Source organism: Nansenia antarctica (genome assembly GCF_963989245.1).
Source record: "Nansenia antarctica genome assembly, chromosome: 2".
Lineage (NCBI taxonomy): Eukaryota > Metazoa > Chordata > Actinopteri > Argentiniformes > Microstomatidae > Nansenia > Nansenia antarctica.
Window position 1 is genome coordinate 78,181,511 of NC_137675.1, and position 20,991 is coordinate 78,202,501.

The 20,991-nt window shown below is 47.1% G+C and overlaps 1 protein-coding gene across 1 annotated transcript; it reads left to right on the forward strand.

Moving 5' to 3' along the window:
• Positions 1-493: 493 nt before the first annotated feature.
• LOC308150666 (uncharacterized protein) lies at positions 494-19,468 on the forward strand (the record flags this gene model as incomplete). Its single annotated transcript, XM_080523471.1, has 9 exons — positions 494-502; positions 682-1,039; positions 1,228-1,383; positions 2,255-2,392; positions 5,262-5,465; positions 13,322-13,424; positions 13,775-13,962; positions 15,200-15,359; positions 19,399-19,468. The coding sequence occupies 9 exons, from the start codon at positions 494-496 to the stop codon at positions 19,466-19,468; spliced, it is 1,386 nt and encodes a 461-aa protein (XP_080379597.1).
• Positions 19,469-20,991: the final 1,523 nt, after the last annotated feature.

Genomic DNA, 20,991 nt, shown 5'->3' on the forward strand with positions numbered 1-20,991 from the left:
ACCGGACCTAACGTCACTCGCGATTGTGAAGCTAACTGTAACAAGCTAGTTAGCGAATGTTAAAGGGTACAACAGCTAGTTTAATGTCAACCATGTCTCTATTCTCAATCATTTCTGTAATAATTTGTGTGTGAGTAAGTTATATGTGTGTGCAAGCATGTTTTTTATATTGTCAATCGTCTCACTTGTAATAGGTGAGCTGTAACACAAATATGCCAGTGAGAAAAAGTTTCTCACACACACACACACACACACACATACACACACACACACACACACACACACACACACACATACACACACATACATACACACATAGTTGGTATGTTTAAAGTGTTGTTTTGTAGCTTGTTCTTGGTGCTTGTAACAGGGGAGGCTGGTGGAGGTAGAAATAGCAGGATCATTGTAACGCACTTGTTTTTTTATTTGAGTGACATGTCTCTCTCTCCCTCAGGCACATGTTAAGAAGGTGAAGCGTAGATTGGATGCAGCCATGAACTACGTGAGGCTGCCTGTTTAACTTTCAAAGACTGCACCTCGAAAAAGACAAACCTATAGTTAGTTTATTAGATTAAGGAAATGCTGAGAATGTTTCAGGTAGAATTTTAGGGCTATTGCACAGAAGGGACACAGCTCAACTGTCGATCATTACTAAGCCCCATCTGTGTTGTTGGGCAACAGGATATCCTGTGTAAGAACCAATTAATAAAAACGTCCTTGTTGTTACCCAATCAGTACTCGGCAGCACCTGCCCCCAAGCCCCCTGGCCCTCCCCCCACCGCCCCAAAGCCCGCCCTCTCCTTCCTCCCACCCCCAGAGATGGGAGACAAGCCCTCCCCCCCCCCCTGGGCAGAGGAGCTCAAAGCCAGAGCCACAAACCAACAGGCCAACCACAACCCTGCAGCATCCGCTCCGGCCCTTGTCGCGCAGCAGCCCGCTAAGGGCCCGGCCGTGGCCCCTAAGGGCGGTCTCCCCCCCGTCAGTCCAAGTGGGACCAGTTTCGGGGTCCGAGCGGTCACCACGGCGCCCAAACGACGAGGTTAATTGCAACATTGTAACATATTGTAAATAACAAAATATAAATATATTTTTATATATACTGTATATCACATGATATATTTATATCACACACACCTCCACCCCCCTGTCGCCATAAAGTTGACACCCCTGATTGTCATAATTGGCATTGGTATAATTGGCTCTCTGGTGCTTGTGCGTGGTCATCAGCTGCAGGAAACCTGGCCAAGCTCCTGGACCTGAGTGACAATCGGACCTCATTGGACCTGAGTGACCTGAGTGAGGTCATCTGGCCTGAGATCTGCAGACTGAGGTCTCTACGGCGCCTGACGCTGGTCAACAACGAGCTCAAATTCCTTCCTCCAGGTATAACATCTCACTAAGAGTTTTATCTGTCTCCTCTCTCTCTCTCTCTCTCTCTTCTCTCTCTCTCTCTCTCTCTCTCTCTCCTCTCTCTCTCTCTCTCTCTCTCTCTCTCTCTCTCTTCTCTCTCTCTCTCTCTCTCTCTCTCTCTCTCTCTTTCTCACTCTCTCTCTCTCTCTCTGTCTCTCTCTCTCTCTCTCACTCTCTCTCTCTCTCTCTCTCTCTCTCTCTCTCTCTCTCTCTCCCCTCTCTCTCTCTCTCTCTCTCTCTCTCTCTCTCTCTCTCTTTCTCACACACACACACCCACAGTGACTACTACAATGTGTTCAATCCCAAGTACAAAGTGTTGGCAGCAGGGACTGTAAGGATGAGGTTACAGTATAGCTCTATGCAGCAGTGTCACATATTCAAGCAAGGCCTGTACCAAGACACCTCACTAAAGCTCTGGAGGGTGGCTTCCTCCTGTTGATTGTCCGGGCCCAATGAAGACAGTGAGTATCTGTTTGTGGAAGCTTTAGCCTGGGTCCACAGACAGACTCAGTCCCCCCCTCGGCCCCAGCCACTGTCAGACAGGGCTATTTCTGGGCTGTAGTGTGTCTGTGACTGGGGCTGGCGGTGACCAGCGGCCCTCCTCAGCAAATCCAGACCTGTCTTCTAGCTGCCAACATCTTCCCGCCGCTAATTAAGACTTGGAACCCCCCAAAAGAGGTAGAAACAACAGGTCGGGGGGGTTGAAACATTTTTATATATATATCACATGATATATTTATATCACACACACCTCCACCCCCCTGTCGCCATAAAGTTGACACCCCTGATTGTCATAATTGGCATTGGTATAATTGGCTCTCTGGTGCTTGTGTGTGATCATCAGCTATAGGAAACCTGGCCAAGCTCCAGTTTTTGGACCTGAGTGACAACGCTCTGCAGGTCATCTGTCCTGAGATCGGCAGACTGAGGTCTCTACGGTACCTGAGCCTGGCCAACAACGAGCTCAAATTCCTTCCTCCAGGTATAACATCTCACGCTGATTTTCGCTGATTTTCTTTCCAGTGCACTTTCAAGCTTTGAATCTCCCGTTCTACCACATCACAAAGGTGTTATATTGGATACAGATCCAGTGACTGGGAAGGCCACCACTGAAGAACACTGAACTCATTGTCATGTTCAGTGGCATTGGCATTCAAACGATGGTTGATTGGTATTAACAGGTCCAAAGTGTGCCAAGAAAACATTCCACACCATTACACCACCTGAATGAATAAGAAGGTGTATAGGTGTTCCTATGAAAGTGCTCGCTGAGTGTATATTGCTGTATCAGAGTGAAGATTTTCAATAAAACCATTCGGGGTAGGATTGTCTTCAGCGTAGACACTCAATTATCAGACGCACTGTAAATACTCGTCTTGACAACAGAGGGCGATAGAGGACTCAAGCCGGTGTGTAAGCACATGCTTGTTCTACCCCTTTGTCCAGTGCCACAGGAGAGCCTCTTTCTCCACCTGCTCTCTCTCTCTCTCTCTCTCTCTCTCTCTCTCTCTCTCTCTCTCTCTCTCTCTCTCTCTCTCTCTCTCTCTCTCTCTCTCTCTCTCTCTCTCTCTCTCTCTCAGAATCTGAATTGCTTTTATTACATCAATGTACAGGTACACAGAGTACAATTATTGGGTTCAGGTTCCTTCTACATTGGCATTGCAGCAGAATACAAGTTCAAATATAACCGCAAGCGGCAATGGGGCATGTTCCTACAGATATAACCATAAATGGGGTGAGATTGACAGACACAGGGTAGATCTACAGACAGGTTGTAGATTGACAGATAGGGGGTAGACCTACAGACAGGGGGGTAGACCACTCACCTAATATGGGCCAAGCTGAACTCATGATATACTAAGCTATGGATTCTTAATAGGACTAGATGTTAAAATCCCTAAATAATTAGCACAACAATTGACTGAGTGGAGTTGGAGATGTCCTCTTGGGTGGAGTGGAATTTGGCAATGATCACGTGGTGCCACCAGTACGACACATCTTCAGTTGTGGTCCTGAATATTATGAAGTAGCCTAGGACCACATGCCTGTAAGGTAGGTGTAGTCACCTAATTATGGCCTGATATACATAGGCTACTATGCTATGATGATAATATACACTAAGCGTAAATACGAAAATCCATTGTGGATTAACCTTCCCCAGTTGTATAGTTTATGTCAAGCATTTCACTACTTTCACTACTTGTGTTTACACTATAATCTGCCAGCCTAGCATAGTATGCCACCCCCATCTGACTGAATCAGGTAAAGCGGTCATGAGAAGATTAGTTTTAAAGTGCTATATTAGCATTAGCCTTAGCTTTTAGCCAAAATGGTCACATTTCAAAGGCCTGTTTTTTGAGTTATCTGAAATATCTCATATCTGATATTGAAATGCTTCGACATAGTAACACATTGTAGTGCCCTCTATTAGCCTGTCGACTGCCTTAAATATTGACGTAGCAGGGCAAAGCATTTGAAATCAAATAACATTATTTTTCTTTTTTTCCTTTTCATATCATTTTCTCAGATATCTTTAAACGGATCTCTTATCCTTTAACCCCCTATAGAGAGATGTGCACCACGCATGTTCATACAATTTCGGACCAATCTGACTTACGGTACAGTTAATTTTAAGTTTAGCCAAATTTTCCACCTGCAGAAAAATCCATCATGGCAGACTTTATGGGTTTTTGAGGCAAATATGTTCCCTATTAGGAAAGACATAATTATTTACCAAGTTTTATACATTTTCATACAACAGGGTAGAAATGGCAGCATTGTGAAGTTTTGTTATTAGAAGAAGATTTGTTATTATAGCGCCACCTATGGTTTAATCATGGACATTTATAGCATTTTTGGTCAGGGACTTTACCAAGCAGAGCAAAATCTATGAGAATTTGAAAATTCTTTCGACCGATCAGACTTACAGTTGATTTTAAGTGATTTTTTTATGCTCTCTAGTTGTGACATGCAAATTCATATCATTTTTGGTCAGGGACTTTTTGAGCTATTTGACCAAAGCAAGGAAAATAATAATAAGAAGTATACCACCAATAACAATACTGTTCCTACTACGTAGTAGTAGTAGGAACACTAATAATAGAATAAAGCAGGATATAAAAACAACAACATCACCAATCAACAATAGCAGCCAGAGCAGCAATAGTATCAGTAGCAATAGCAGCAGAATGCAAATCTTTGATTATCCTGAGGGCCTTTCTGACACACCGGGACACACCGGTTGCTCTCGCTCTCCCTGTCTCTCTCTCTCTTTCTCTTTCTCTTTCGCTCTCTCTCTGTCTCTCTCTCTCTGGTCCTCATTAGTGTAGTTAATGAGCTGGAGACCTGCTCTTTATCTCTCTCCGTGGACACACTCTCCACAGGGGGGGTCCCATCACCCACCCTGTTAACTCACTCTGGGCTCAGGTTCCTATCACAATCACACAGAACACACCCTCTGACTGGCACACATGTTCCGCTGAGCGGCACAGCGTCTTTGTTCTCTCAACATTTGGGGAGTGGACGGCTGATCAACACGGGACCCCTATTTCAAGGGTTAGCACAGTACGTCCCTCAATCAGTGTGAGGTAGCTACTGTATAATGTGTGTGTGTGTGTGTGTGTGTGTGTGCTTGCGTGTGTTCATGTGTGCGTGTGTGTTTCCATGTGTGCGTACGTGTCTGTGTGTGTGTCCTTGTGTGTGTACTCATGCGTGTGTGTGTGTGTGTGTGTGTGTGTGTGTGCTTGCGTGCGTGCGTGTGTGTTTCCATGTGTGCGTACGTGTCTGTGTGTCTGTGTCCTCATGCGTGTGTGTGTGTGTGTGTGTGTGTGTGTGTGTGTGCTGGGTTGCAGAGATCGGGGACCTCCGGGACCTGGAGACCCTGAACGTGAGAGAGAACCTGCTGGCCTGCCTGCCGGAGCGGATGCACCAGTGCCAGTCCCTGCACTTTCTGATCCTGGACGACAACCACCTGAGGGGCTTCCCCCGCCAGCTCTGTCAGCTGCACCTCAACCAGCTCTCCATGTCCGACAACCGCCTGACCTCGCTGCCCCTGGGTGAGCCTCGCCTGGGGAACGGGTGGGTGGGTGGGTGGGGGGGGGGGTCAAACTGGGGATCAGGGGTCAAACTGCGGTCAGGGGTCAAACTGGAGTTCAGGGATCAAAGGTTTTAAAGGTAATTACACTACCGCTCTACAGTATGTCATCAGCAGCGGGGCGTAGGCGCTGTCGTACGTGGTCAGCAGTGAAGTGCCGGATTTCTCTTCCTGAACGGACACACTGTCCTATTCAGTTATATACCCTCCTCTCTCTCTACCTAAATCATGAAAACGGTGTCGGTGCTCAGGTTATGTGAGTAGCTTATTCATTTAGTATGAAAGCTAATGCAGTCACCTGAATGACCTTTTATTTACAGTTCCACAGTCTGAAGGCATATTATCCATTATCTGGGGATTGGATCGTGAGGGGGCGGGTGGGGCGTCGCTTATTTCGTTTCAGGCACTTCATTGTGCCCCTACTTCCATTGACAACTTCTTTCCAATCGAGATGGCATGTACCACGATACGATTCAGATCTGTTATTCTATTCCCATATTGCCTGGCTTCATCACAGCTTCCGCCGGCCGGCCAGCCAGCCAGCCAGCTAGCCAGCAGGCGGGATGTGTTTTATTGTTCCTGATGATTCTGAAGCCAGTGGAAAGTCTTTGAAGGGAGGATACGCTGCAGAACAAAGGCCAGAGAGACGCTCCCGCACCTCCGACACGTCTTTTACTCTGTGCCAGGCATGTGGACGCCACTCCTCCTCACCTGGCCACCACAGAACCACAGAACCCCAGAACCCCAGAACCACAGCACCACAGAACCACAGCTCACACTGGACATTTAACCATTTTGTCCAAAATGGGACAAAATGGTTAAATTAGAGATTACCGGGACAGTCTCCCTGGGGGGGTCATGTAGGGTTAAGTTCCTAGCACGGTGTTCCCATGTTCCCAGAACTGATCACCTTCTGATCACCAGTCCAACTCACTATCCTCTTGGCCACACCACTACTACCCCTCAGAGATAGACAACTACTCATCCAAACACTTCAATGAAGAGAACTTCTAAGAGTGTTTGGAGATTTAAGATGATTGAGTATTAGCGGTTGGTGTAAAGGCTGTGCTTTGTAGATGATAAATGAATGGAGTCTCTCCATGGAAACCAACAGCAACAACCCCAGGGGTTCCAAACAGTAAGCGCTGGATTATTTGTATGCAGTTTGAGATCTTAATAGTCCCTGATCAATATAGCTGGTTTCCCTGCGGCACCCTTGTTTCTATAGTAACTCCCATTCGTCGACTTCTTCTGAAAGAATGCGACTGCCTCAGGGTAGGAGGAGTGAGACTCTTCTTCTCATCCTGGGGGGTTTCAAACTCTCAACAGCTTTAGCTCTCTCTCTCTCTCTCTCTCTCTCTCTGTGTGTGTGTGTGTGTGTATATGTGTGTGTGTGTGTGTGTGTGTGTGTGTGTGTGTGTATCTGTCTGTCTCATGTCTGTGTCTCCTCTCGAGAGCATTTAATTACAGAGTGCTGCCATAGGAGTGTGTGTGTGTGTGTGTTCATATTGATAGGGTTGATTGAATGTCACCTGTGAAACGTTGTGCTGTAATGAGTCATGGTGCTCCATTGATTACTTTGTCATGGGAGTTGATGCTGAAGGATACCCCCCCCCCAAGTTACACACCAACCACCCAGGCTTCTGTCTCCTCAGGTCAGCCACCGGGGGGTAACTCTGTGTTCTTCGGTTCTCTCTCTCTCTCTCTCTCTCTCTCTCTCTCTCTCTCTCTCTCTCTCTCTCTCTCTCTCTCTCTCTCTCTCTCTCTCTCTCTCTCTCTCTCTCTCTCTCTCTCTCTCTCTCTCTCTCTCTCTACTACAGAGTGATCTTTGTTTGCTAGGCTGCCATGTGCGTGGCATATGCTAATGTTGTGACGTCAGGGGTTCAGGCCCAGTCAAAGGCCAGGCTGTGTCTGCGGGGCCCATCCAGCCTCAGGCCACAGCCAGGCCCATCCAGACCCATCCAGGCCCAGCCTGACCCAGGGATCTGGTGTGCTCATCCCAGGTCCCGGGCCCTTTTGATCTGGGCCTTCTGGCTGGAACATGCATGCCTGCTGGTGGAAATGTGTCTGAATGCCCTTACACATTCATACATGTGTGTGAGTGCGTGTGTGTGTGTGTGTAGCCTGCACCAGAAGGAATCCTCTTACCTCACACACACCCAGAAGATCAGAAGCGTGTAGATAACCCGCTTTTCTGCTCTTGGTGCCTAGGCACACACAGTTGACATCAAGCTGGCACACAAGCAAAGACAAACACGTAGACACCCTTTGGCCGATACAGAACCGATATTTAATATCCTGAAATAAGCACCGTTACAATGGCTTAGTAATCTCTCCTCATTGACATAATAGCAGTCATTTGGAGAAGGGCTGCCGAAGTGTCTCCTTGCTTGCCACCTTTATGATGGATTGCCTGGCGTTGATCCTCACCTCCCCCTCCCCTCCCTCCCTCCCTCCCTACCCCCCTCCTCTCCCAGGCCCCATCCTTGCAACGTCACACCCCTGCTGAACCCTGTGGGCCCGGGATAATGGACTGAGCAGGGTAATTGCGGTAATGAAAGCGGTCGAGTGGTTGTTACCCCGGGGTGAAGATGCAGGTGTGATGAGCCCCCCAACTGTTCGGTGCTGAGAGGGAGCCTGGGGGGGGCCGGGGTGGGCTGGGTGAGGCGGGGGGCACCCTGCTCCTGGAAGAGGGTAATGAGCCTAGCATGCTAATAAGGGCGGGTGGGGGGTTGGGATGTAGATATGAGTGTTGGCAGAGTAGGCGTTAGGTGTGTGCGTGTGTGTGTGTGCGTGCGCGCGCGTGCGTGCGTGTGTGTGTGTGTGTGTGTGTGTGTGTGTGTGTTACCTCTCCTCCTCCTGGTTCGCCTCTCCCCCCTGCTCTGCCTTCCATCCTCCCATCTTCAAAGGCTCCCTCCCCTATCTCTACATCGTTGCCAGAGGAACAGTCAAGGATAACATCGACTCAGGTTTACATCAAGGGCAGAGTGTGATGCCACAGTCAGCCGTGCATATTCTACTGCGCTAGCTAGCGTTGACGCTAATGTGAGAGCTAGCTCAGGTGGAAGGAGAGCCTGCTCCTCACGTGGACCTGCCATGTGCCTGACAGGAGACACTAGCAGTGTGTACTACTGTACTAGCAGTGTGTACTACTGTACTAGCAGTGTGTACTACTGTACTAGCAGTGTGTACTACGACTGTACTAGCAGTGTGTACTATGACTGTACTAGCAGTGTGTACTATGACTGTACTAGCAGTGTGTACTACGACTGTACTAGCAGTGTGTACTATGACTGTACTAGCAGTGTGTACTACGACTGTACTAGCAGTGTGTACTACGACTGTACTAGCAGTGTGTACTACGACTGTACTAGCAGTGTGTACTACTGTACTAGCAGTGTGTACTACGACTGTACTAGCAGTGTGTACTATGACTGTACTAGCAGTGTGTACTACGACTGTACTAGCAGTGTGTACTACGACTGTACTAGCAGTGTGTACTACTGTACTAGCAGTGTGTACTACGACTGTACTAGCAGTGTGTACTACTGTACTAGCAGTGTGTACTACTGTACTAGCAGTGTGTACTACTACTGTACTAGCAGTGTGTACTACTACTGTACTAGCAGTGTGTACCAGTGGCGGCTGGCCGATAGAGGGCGCTGGGGCGCCGCCCCCACCTTCACTTCCTAGTTCCCCACCTTCACTTCCTAGTTGCGATTTGTAAACTTTTTTTTTTAAATAAACATTGTTTATTCACAAAATGCGGCTGATATTCTGTCGGTGCCTATCAGCATTCATTAAAAATCCTCCAATACAATAAACATTTTATCTGTGTGTGTGTAGAATTCACTGTTAAAATACATAGGGGGAGGCGTCGGGGCGCCGGTCAATGCTAGTCTATGGCAGGCCGAATACTTTTCGCTTACACGTGAGCTATAGCAGCGCTCCAATTGGCTGTCTCCTATTTCTAGGCCGGGGCGCAAAAATGTGAGTCTTGAATATCCGGTTGTTAAGTCTGACGTCAAACGTGACGTTTTGCAATTTCCGGCTTTTACAAAAAAATAAAACAATGTGGTGGTCTGTAAACTGTGCAGAAATGAAATGGCCTATCACAGGAGTACATCTGCAATGAACGAGCACCTCAAGCGAAAGCATCCTGGAGCTCTTTGTGAAGACAGCCGCAAGATACCACCGTAAGTCAGCATTGTATTTCTGTTCACTTTTCCGGCCGTGTATGAGTGAAAAATTGATAGCTACTAGCTAATGTTACACAAGCAATGTAGCTCACCACAGTTTGTATGTCTTGTCTTCTGGTGTTAGTAATAATCTAAAAAAAATAATCTATTGCCTCTAAAATCACCACGAACAGAACGGCGGAGGTACGGGTAAACGTGCGCGTGCACGCGCAAAAAGAATCGTGCACGCGGAAAAAAAAATCGCACGAGCTGCGCGCGCGAAAGAGGACCCCCCCGCCACTAATGTGAAAAATCCTGGAGGAAACACTGCTGTGCCCCACCCAAAATGTTTAGCACCAGCCGCCACTGGTGTGTACTACGACTGTACTAGCAGTGTGTACTACGACTGTACTAGCAGTGTGTACTACTGTACTAGCAGTGTGTACTACTGTACTAGCAGTGTGTACTACGACTGTACTAGCAGTGTGTACTACGACTGTACTAGCAGTGTGTACTACGACTGTACTAGCAGTGTGTACTACTGTACTAGCAGTGTGTACTACTGACTGTACTAGCAGTGTGTACTACTGTACTAGCAGTGTGTACTACGACTGTACTAGCAGTGTGTACTACTGTACTAGCAGTGTGTACTACGACTGTACTAGCAGTGTGTACTACTGTACTAGCAGTGTGTACTACGACTGTACTAGCAGTGTGTACTACTGTACTAGCAGTGTGTACTACTGACTGACTGTAGAAGAGCGCTCAGGAACCCTCACATCCAAAGGATCCATGGAACGTCTAGTCTGTGGTCCTCTGTGGCTCAGTTAGTAGAGCATGGCGCTAACAACGCTGAGGTTGTGGGTTCGATTCCCTCTGGGACCATATATGCTGAAGAACATGCACTCACTACAGTGGAAGTCATTTTGGATAAAAGTGTCAGCTAAGTGGCGTATGTCATAGAAGATAAGACCAGGGGAGGCTGGTGGAAGATACAAATTGGAGGACGGGGCTCATTGTAAATGAATGGAATGGTAAACACAAACATAGTCGTAGATACAGTCTTTACCATCCGTGACACAAACACGTGTTTGATACCGTTCCATACATTACAATGAGCCTCTAATCCTCTGATTTCTACCTCCCCCAGCCTCTTCTGGGGCCTCATTTATAAAGCTTTTCGTAGAACTGGCGTAAAAAGCTTGCCTACGTACGCAAAGCAAGAACATTTACGCACACCAACATTCGGGTTTATAAAACGGTGCGCACGCAAGCGGAATTTGCCGTGCGCAAGTTCCACGCCTGCTTCCCTTTATAAATCACAATCAACTCTAAATTTTACGCACATGAGTGAGCATCTTGTCCCACCCTTTTTAACGCCCGTAGTTGCCTAGAAATGGTCAGTGAAACACCTGACAGAACGGCGGGGGAAAAAAAGACATAAACTACTACGTAGTAGTAGGAACACTAATGAAAATAGAGAATAAATTACAGTCATAAAATAACAATAATACTCATCAGTATTCATCACTAGTCGTCAACATCAGGGATGAAACAGGTGCAATATAAATCAGTCAAAACATCTACAACCAGACATACCTGCCTCCAAGTCATTTAGAACTACTTTAAATGCGTCCTGTGGGACAGGTCTCAGACTCAAGATTCAGGTAATTTTGCAGTTGTTTCCAAGCAGAGGGAGTAGCATTCTTAAATGCCCTTTTTCAAGTCTGTTCACTGGAGTGCGGTCCTGTGTATCCATTCTGTACATCTGGCACTGTGGCTGCCCTGGATATTACACTGACACAGCCCCGTGGGATTGGTCTCACAGTATTTAGAACCCATGACAGAGTGTCTCTCCAGGGAGAGATACAGTTAGGTCCATATATATTTGGACACAGACAGAATTTGTGTTATTTTAGCTGTTTACCAAAACATATTCCAGTTTCAGTTATATAATGAATATGGTCTTAAAAGGCAGACTCTCAGCTTTAGGGTAAGGGTATTCACATCCACATTGAAGGAAGGGTTTAGGAATTACAGCTCTTTAATATGTAGCTCCCTCTTTTTCAAGGGACCAAAAAGTAATTGGACAATTGACAAAAGCTGTTTCATGGGCCAGTGTGGGCTATTCCTTCATTATTTCGTTATCAATTAAGCAGGTAAAAGGTCTGAGTTGATTCCAAGTGTGGCATTTGCATTTGGAAGCTGTTGCTGTATATGCACGACATGCATTAATGGAGCTCTCAATGCAAGTGAAACAGGCCATCCTTAGGCTGCAAAACAACCAAAAAATTCGTCAGAGAGATAGCAGGGAACATTATTAGTGGCCAAATTAACAGTTTGGTACATTCTGAGAAAAAAAGAACGCAATGGTGAGCTCGGCACCACAAATAAGTCTGGACGTCCATGGAAGACAAGAGTGGTGGATGATCACAGGATCCTTTACATGGTAAAGGAAAACCCCTTCAACATCCAGCCATGTGAAGAACAGTCTCCAGGAGGTAGGCATATCATTATCAAAGTGTACCATAAAGGGAAGACTTCACATGAACAAATACAGAGGGTTCACCACAAGGTACAAGCCATTCATAAGCCAGATTACACTTTGCCAAAAAACATCTAAAAAAGCCAGCCCTGTTCTGGAAGAGCATTCTTTGGACAGATGAAACTAAGATCAACCTGTACCAGAATGATGTGAAGAAAAAAGTATGGAGAAGGCTTGGAACAGCTCATGATCCAATGCATACCACATTATCTGTAAAAAAAACAATGGAGGCAGTGCGAAGACATGAGCATGCATGGCTTCCAATGGCACTGGGTCACTATTGTTTTTTGATGATGTGACAGAAGACAGAGGCAGACGGATGAATTCTGAAGTGTTTAGGGATATTCTGTCTGCTCAGATTCAGACAAATTCAGCAAAGTTGATTGGATGGCGCTTCACAATATGGATAGACAATGACCCAAAACATACTGCGTAAGCAACCCAGGAGTTTTTTAAGGCAAAGAAGTGGAATATACTGCAATGGCCGAGTCAATCACCTGATCTCAACCCGATCGAGCATGCATTTCACTTGCTGAAGACAAAACTAAAGGCAGAAAGACCCACGAACAAACAACAACTGAAGACTGCTGCAGTAAAGGCCTGACAAAGCATCACAAAGGAGGAAACCCAGCATTTGCTGATGTCCATGTGTTCCAGACTTCAGGCAGTCATTGCCTGCAAAGGATTCTCGACTAAGTATTAAAAATGAACATTTTATTTATGCTTATGTTCATTTGTCCAATTACTTTTGAGCTCCTGAAAATAGGGGGCTGTGTATAAAAATGGTTGTAATTCCTAAACGTTTCATACAATATTTATGTTCAACCCCTTGAATTAAAGCAGAAATTCTGCACTTCAATTACATCTGGATTGTTTCATTTCAAATCCATTGTGGTGGCGTACAGAGCCAAAATTATGGAAATTGTGTCACTGTCCAAATATTTAAGGACCTAACTATAGATGCTGGACATGGCTCACAGATAACTGACTGATGACGTGTCTGTGTCTGTGTCTGTGTCTGTGTCTGTGTGTGTGTGTGTGTGTGTGTGTGTGTGTGTGTGTGTGTGTGTGTGTGTCTCTATAACTCCCTCTCAGACTTGGGTCGTTCGCGGGAGCTGCAGTATGTCTACCTCGAGAACAACGTCCACCTCAAAGGCCTTCCGTCATACATCTACAACAAAGAATTCCGCTGCTGGGGGTAAGACACTGCCCTGTTCTGTACCACCAATCTGTTACTGTACATGAAGTCATTCTGCTCTGCGCAGTGATATGCCACTTTTTATTATTTCTATGCCTTGTATACTCTTTGTTGTCTATTCGCTTTCCTTTATATATTATATCTATTTTATGTAAAGCACTTTGAATTGCCTCTGTGTATGAAAATGTGCTTTACAAATGAACTTGCCTTGCCTACATGTAGCCTGCTCATAGCTATAGCTTAATACTCTCTTTGATGTTCTCTGCATGTAATGGATGAATGCATACATTTTAAATGAATGTTCTCCAGTCGTGCAGGTAGTGAATGCTGTGTGTTGTCTCTCTGTGCAGGTGTGGTTATTCGCAGGTCTCTGACGGTAGGCTGCTCTCCGAGGTCACTGTGCCTCTACCTGTCGAGGTCAATTCCATAGGCTCAGAGGCAGAGCGCGTGGTCCCCCTGGAGGAGCTCGCCATGAGGGCCCTCTATGGCATATACCGCCAGCCCCTCAAAGCTGAGGAGAGGGAGCATAGACATGGAGGTTTGTTCCCCCCCCCCCCCCACACACACACACACACACACCCACACCCCCAGACACACAGATACACGCACATGCACATGCACACACACACACACACACACACACACACACACACACACACACACACACACACACACACACACAGCTCCATGTGTTTCACACATAAAATAAAACACCTGCGCCACAGTGCTGGGTTACAGTACATTAATTCCACCTCTGTGGTTATTAATTAGGAGTAAAAGTGATGATGATGCTGTGTTATTCCGCTTCAGGCCTGATCCACTACACCGTGAACAACTCTTTAACATACAGCAGCCTTTCTTCTGACACACACCTTTTCGGGTGTAATAAAGATCGCAAACCGTCTCATTACACCTCCTTTGAAGAAGCCTCTGTAGAAGATTCACACTCGCTCGGTTTTCCACTTCACCGATGTTCCAAAGATGTTTTGCGCAAATAGGTCAAACGGCACACTCTCTCTGTGATAATGGATTCATCAGATGGTGTTGAGTTGACTCTCTTAGTTTTATACAACCTTTGTAGTTGCAAGCAACCAGGCACATAAAGAAGATGAGTCTGCTGGTGAAGGCATTGAGAGGAAGCCCCACTGTGACCACAGGAATTATTGTAATGCTATTGTCTGTCTAAAACCAATAGCACGCAAGCGGGCTAATTTAGAAGCATGACTCCACTGTCTGCCTGTCAGCCCTGTGCCCAACACACACTTGTTTCGGCAACAGCATGAAGTAGTTCTCATTCTGATTGTCTGATTCTGTGCTTCGTGCTGTTGCAGACACAAGTGTCAGGAGGGGAGGGTCACATTTGGGTAAAGGTCTTTGCTTCTTGTCCCCTTTCTCTCCCTCTACACTTTCTTTTACCCTTTCTTTTTTATCTTTCCGAACAACAATGTTATTAATACTGCATTAAGATATCAAAGGCTTTTCTCTCTCTCTCTCTCTCTCTGTGTCTCTCTCTCTCTCTCTCTCTCTCTCTCTTTCTCTCTCTCTCTCTCTCTCTCTCTCTCTCTCTCTCTCTCTCTCTCTCTCTCTCTCTCTCTCTCTCTCTCTCTCTCTCTCTCTCTCTTCTCTCTCTCTCTCTCTCTCTCTCTCTCTCTCTCTCTCTCTCTCTCTCTGTCTCTCTCTCTCTCTCTCTCTCTCTCTCTCTCTCTCTCTCTCTCTCTCTCTCTCTCTCTCTCCCTCTCTCTTTCCAACCCCCCCCCAACCCCTCCCCTCTGCAGAGCCGAGTCTCCTGCCGCCCTTCCTGTTACCCAGGAGCCTCCTGGACCTCCTGCAGTGCCCCCTGGGTCACTGCCATCGCTGTAGCCAGCCCATGTTTACCATCGTCTACCCCAAGTTCTTCCCCCTGAGAGAGACCGCCCTGGCCGCCCTGCACCGCAGGTAACTAGACCCCCCTAGAGGGACACGGCTTACAGTCAACAGTAGACACACACACACACACACACATATATATATACTCACACACACACACACACACCACCCCTCTTCTCTACCTTCATCCCTCCTCTCTACCTCCACCTACTCCACCCTTCCTCTCTACCTCCACCCACTCCACCACTCCAACCGGTTGGGGTGGCTCATTTTCCCAATCCGTCACTGCGCTCGCACCATTGTTCTCCCCTGTCACCCTGCGTTTGTTGTGGAACCCCCCCCGCCGTCCACCCTCCCGCGGCCCCCACTCAGACACCCGCGTGCCCAGGTACTCCAGACGTGTTAAGCCACCGCCATTAACACCACGGAGAAACACGCGTCGCATCCAGACAGGCCGCAATTAGCGCAGTCCTTACGAGACGGGAGGGAGGAAAAAAGAAAGGTCTAATAAGCAGTGAAGTACCCCCCCGCCAGTACACACACACACACACACACACACACACACACACACACACACACACACACACACACACACACACAGACACCCTCTCCTCCAGAGCTCCCTGTCCTTGCCCATGCTGGCGCTGAGTGCAGGTCTCCTCTCCTCCCTGCTTAGGTAGTGTTAGGCTGGTCTAGCCCCCCCCCCCCCCCTCCCCTCCCCCCAGCTGGTGGAGCTCCCCATGCTGGCACTATGTGCAGGTTTGCATGGACAGGCAGGCTAATTGAAAGGGAAGGCTGCTCTCCTTGATTCCCTTTGACAGGCCTGCTTTGCCAGGGGAAGCTTTGCTGCACTGCCACCCTCTGTGAGTTTGTACAGCGTCCCACTGTGTGTGTGTGTGTGTGTGTGTGTGTGTGTGTGTACTGTGTGTGTACTGTGTGTGTACTGTGTGTGTGTGTGTGTGTGTGTGTGTGTGTGTGTGTGTGTGTGTGTGTGTGTGTGTGTGTGTGTGCGGGCGTGAGCCTGTATGAGTGCCCATGAAACAGACCTCTGTGAAATGCTAGTCCATGTTGAGATTGGAGGCGCTCCATAGGCAACTGGATGACTTTGACACAGGAAAAGCAACTCCGACCTGCTGTTTGGTGCCCGGGTTGTACTGCAACACAGATGGCTAAAGTAGACAGTTGTCCTCTGCCACTAACTATGAAGTTAGAAGCCATCAGGCAGGTGGCCCTGTCCAAAGTTCAGCACCTCTTCTCCAATGTCCACATCCCCCAGAAAGTGCTGTGTGAAATGAACAACAAGACTGTGAGCGTAGTGCGCAGGTGGCTTGGACTCAATTCACACAGCACCCGTGACATCATCTTTCATCCCCAGTGGGAGGGAGGGCTAGGGGTCCCCAATGTAGAATGGATCTACACCAGCATGAGAATTTCCCATCTTCTCAGGATGCTTAACAACGACGACAAGGACGTCAGGGAGCTGGCCCGCTCCTCCATGTTCCTGGACCTGAGGAGAAGGAAGGTCCCAGTTGCCAGGGGGGCGGAGCCCCACTTCCTTGGGTTCAAGAGGAAACCCAGCGGAAAATTGGACACTCATTCCGCTGGTTTTGGAGTTTGGTCTGATTGGCCAGACCTGAATGACCTCTGTGTCCGAGCCGGGGTGTCCCTGGAGTGGGTGCGGTCTGACTCTGAGACTGTTCGGGTCTCAGAGAACTGTATATCTGACCCTCTCACACAGGTCAGGGCAACAGCCTCCTTTGCTGGACAGAGCCACCAGCTAACATCTAGAGGGGCCAGACGGACTCTCATGGACCTTCATCAACATCAACAACAACAACACTGGACTGCTCTGAAACTCCAGGGAAAACTGGCATGTCTTCCCACAGCTGATCACTCTGTTTCCCACTCTTTTCTAAAAAAATACTGCACTCGATGAGGACATTGTCATATTCACAACCAAGGCCAGATTACAAGTCCTTCCTACCAGACTCAACCTCTCTATTTGGTTTCCTTCCACTCAGGTTCCTCATTGCTTGCACCACACCACAGAACAGGTTACAGAAACACTATCACATATCTTGAATGGCTGTTATGTTTACAAAGGAATGTATATAGCACGTCATGACAGAATTGTGAGCCTTATAGTAAAGGACATATCACTCCACTTCCCAGTCACAGTGAAAATGTATACACATGCTTGTGTCAATGCATCTATGTTCAATTTCTGTAATGACCAATGTCACTTTTCACAGTTGTCTGCTAACACACCAGATGTTATTGTTGTTGATGAAGAGTCCAGAGAGGTGTCTGTATTAGAGGTAGCGTGCACCTTTGATATAAGCCTAGAGGAAGCCTTCATGACTAAGGTCATGAAATACCAGCAGCTTGTAGATACCATCTCAGAGCTAGGCTATAGGTGTACGCTATTAGTCTTTATATTTGGCAGCCTTGGACATGTGCACAGATTGGTTGTCAGAGGACTACGTCTACTGGGAATGTCCAAGGGAGAAGCAAAAAGGCTCAGCAAGTATTGCTCTGTCTCTGCGATTATTGGCAGCCGCCATATATGGCGGAGACGGTGTTACTTGTACCCGTGAGTCTTGTCCTGTTGTATGTGAAAGACATTGTCCATGTCTGTTTGTGAATGCATCCCATCTGTGCCTTCAGTATTTGTGTCCCTGTATACTTGTCTCTATGTGGACATAAATAAATGATTAAAATGTGTGTGTGCGGGCGTGAGCCTGTATGAGTGCCCATGAAACAGACCTCTGTGAAATGCTAGTCCATGTTGAGATTGGAGGCGCTCCATAGGCAACTGGATGACTTTGACACAGGAAAAGCAACTCCGACCTGCTGTTTGGTGCCCGGGTTGTACTGCAACACAGATGGCTAAAGGACCACTACTACAGTTGTGATTCAGTGTCCATTCAGTGTAGTTTCCCCCACCCTCAGCACTAGTGTCTCAGCACTAGCGCCTCTCGTCTTAGCCCTCTCTAAGCTGGCGCCACAGGGGTTAAGACCTACCAGGGAGTCCCACAAAAACACCCTGGCATCCCGGCCGCACGCTATTTCACACATGCCAGCCTGTCTCAGCACTGATGTCGTCTACCACGTCAACCCAGGAAGATAATCACTCTCTGTTGGCAAGGCAATCCTCTGGCCTGTCACATACCTTCAGAGGCCTAGCTGTCACTAAGCCAGTGTGTGTGTGTAGTAGAGAGAGACGGAGAGAAATGGAGAGAGAGGGAGAGAGAGAGAGAGAGAGAGAGAGAGAGAGGAGAGAGGGAGAGAGAGAGCGTGTGTTTATGTGTGTGTGAGAGAGAGAGAGAGAGAGGGGGAGAGAAGGAGGGATGGGGGGAGAGGAGAGAAAGGGAGAGAGAGGGGGGGGGAGAGAGAGTTAGTGTGTGTTAGTGTGAGAGAGAGAGAGAGAGAGAGAGAGAGAGAGAGAGAGTGTGTGTTACTGTGAGAGAGAGAGAGAGAGAGAGAGAGTGTGTGTTAGTGTCAGCGTGGTTGGCAGGGCCTGAGTCTGTGGTGTATAATCAGTGCGTACAGGCTTGGCGAAGGCTCCTGCTGTGTGTGAGTGGACAGGACAGGACGTGGGTGGGCGGGAGACTGCAGACAGTAATTTATGGGGCTGTCTAATTGACTAAATGACACTTGGAGATGGAGTGCAGAGGTGATTAGAGCAGGATCCTTTAAGAACCAGGCCACAGCTGCTGCAGCTGACCTGGGAGACAGCAGGGCCATAGTCAAGTAGCCAAGCACACGGTGGCCACCTCAGACACAGTACTCATTATAGCTGTCATAAACACACACACACTCACTCTGTCACACACACACATACGCACAGACTCTCACACTCACACTCACACTCACACTCACACACACTCACACACACACACACACACACATATACACTCTCACTCTCTCTCTCACACACACACACACACACACACACACACACTCTCTCTCTCTCTCTCTCTCTCTCTCACACACACACACACACACACACACACACACACACACACACACTCACCATAGTGTTTCACATGTGTTTTCATCTGAGCCCCTCCCTCATCTCTGGTGTGTTCCTCCTCCGTCTCCTCAGGACCCCAGTGAGCTTCGTGGCCTACTGCTGCTCCAGTCAGTGTGTACGGACGTTTGACCTCCAGGGATGACCCCTCATGGTACCCATGCCCCACACACACACACACACACACACACACACACACACACACACACACACACACACACACACACACACACACACACTGACAGATTGACACAAGCACACACACACACACACACACACAGACACATACACACACACACAAGCCCCCCCCCCTCTTACTTCCACTCACCCCCCATCAGCTTCTGCTCTGATCTCTTGGACCTGGATTACTGGATGAAGGACTGTGGGAGTCCTCCAACAGACCACGATTCCCTGTTCCTGTGTGCCTGTGGACTGAGACCTGAGGACCTGAGTGTTACGATGGGATAATGTATTTGGACCCAGGTGCAGAGTAGAACAGAGTAGACGGATGCAGGAGTATAATTAAAAATAAAGGTACTCTTTATTTTGAGCAAACAGGAATTAATAATAACCGCACAGTAAGCGGTGAAACAAAAGAGGAGAAACGCCAAAGTGCATCCTGGGCCTCACTCTCTGTTTCCTGTTGGAGTCTGTTTCTGTTGGGGGGGTGGGAAACCAGCAAACTGACCAGCAAAGCCATGTTGAATTTTTTTATTTTTAATTTTTTTATTTTATTGGTCAAAATGCTTTTATACTAAAACAACAACTCCATAGTTGGATCATAGTCAACTGAACATGCATACATACACACACACACACACACACACACACACACATACAGTAACTGTGTTCCACATACACACCCTCTCTGCTTCACAATGACACGTTCAGATACATCACACAGGGTTACACATTGTCACGGTGAGCATCAAGATCTTTCAACACAAAGCACATAGTATGAAAGTGCATCGAGTAACAAGGATGAGAACCATTCAAAAAATAATGTTCTCTGTCACATTTGCTTTAATAAGGTATCTTCATGTAATTGAATAGTATTCCTGTATTTAAATGTATATGTGTGTGTTTGAGTGCGAGTTGTCCTAGTCTTTGGGGGTCATACATTGGTCCAACAGTATTGATACTTAAACTAGAGTCCTATCATTTTGATAGATTCCATGGCACAGAGGTTGATGGCGTTTAACTGTCCACCGTTCCAAGTGATTGATTTTTCTACTGATTTGCACAATGAAATGCTTGAGGTTAGCTAGAGAATAGTTCTTCTGTATGTGACTGATGTTATCTGTTGCAGAGATTTAAGAAGAGTGGTTTCATTTTTGGTATTTTCTTAAGCCACATTAGGTAAGCAGACAGTGGTTTATTATTCGTATTTATAAAATAACATGACATTTTAGCATTACCAATGCCTTCATGGATTCTGATGTTTTATTGGTAGTATTGTATAGGTAGCTGATTACTACACAATTGATAGGTTAGGTTTGTTAGGTTTTACTCCAAATAGGAGGCAACTGTGAAACAAGCTTCTTCTACAGTATGTTTGTTAGATAGCAATGACAAAATTGTTATTATGATTATTAAAGCTGCATTATCTCCTAACTGGTTGGTTTGGGCTTTTGGTTTTATTTGAATGTTAAAGGGTGAGAATTAATC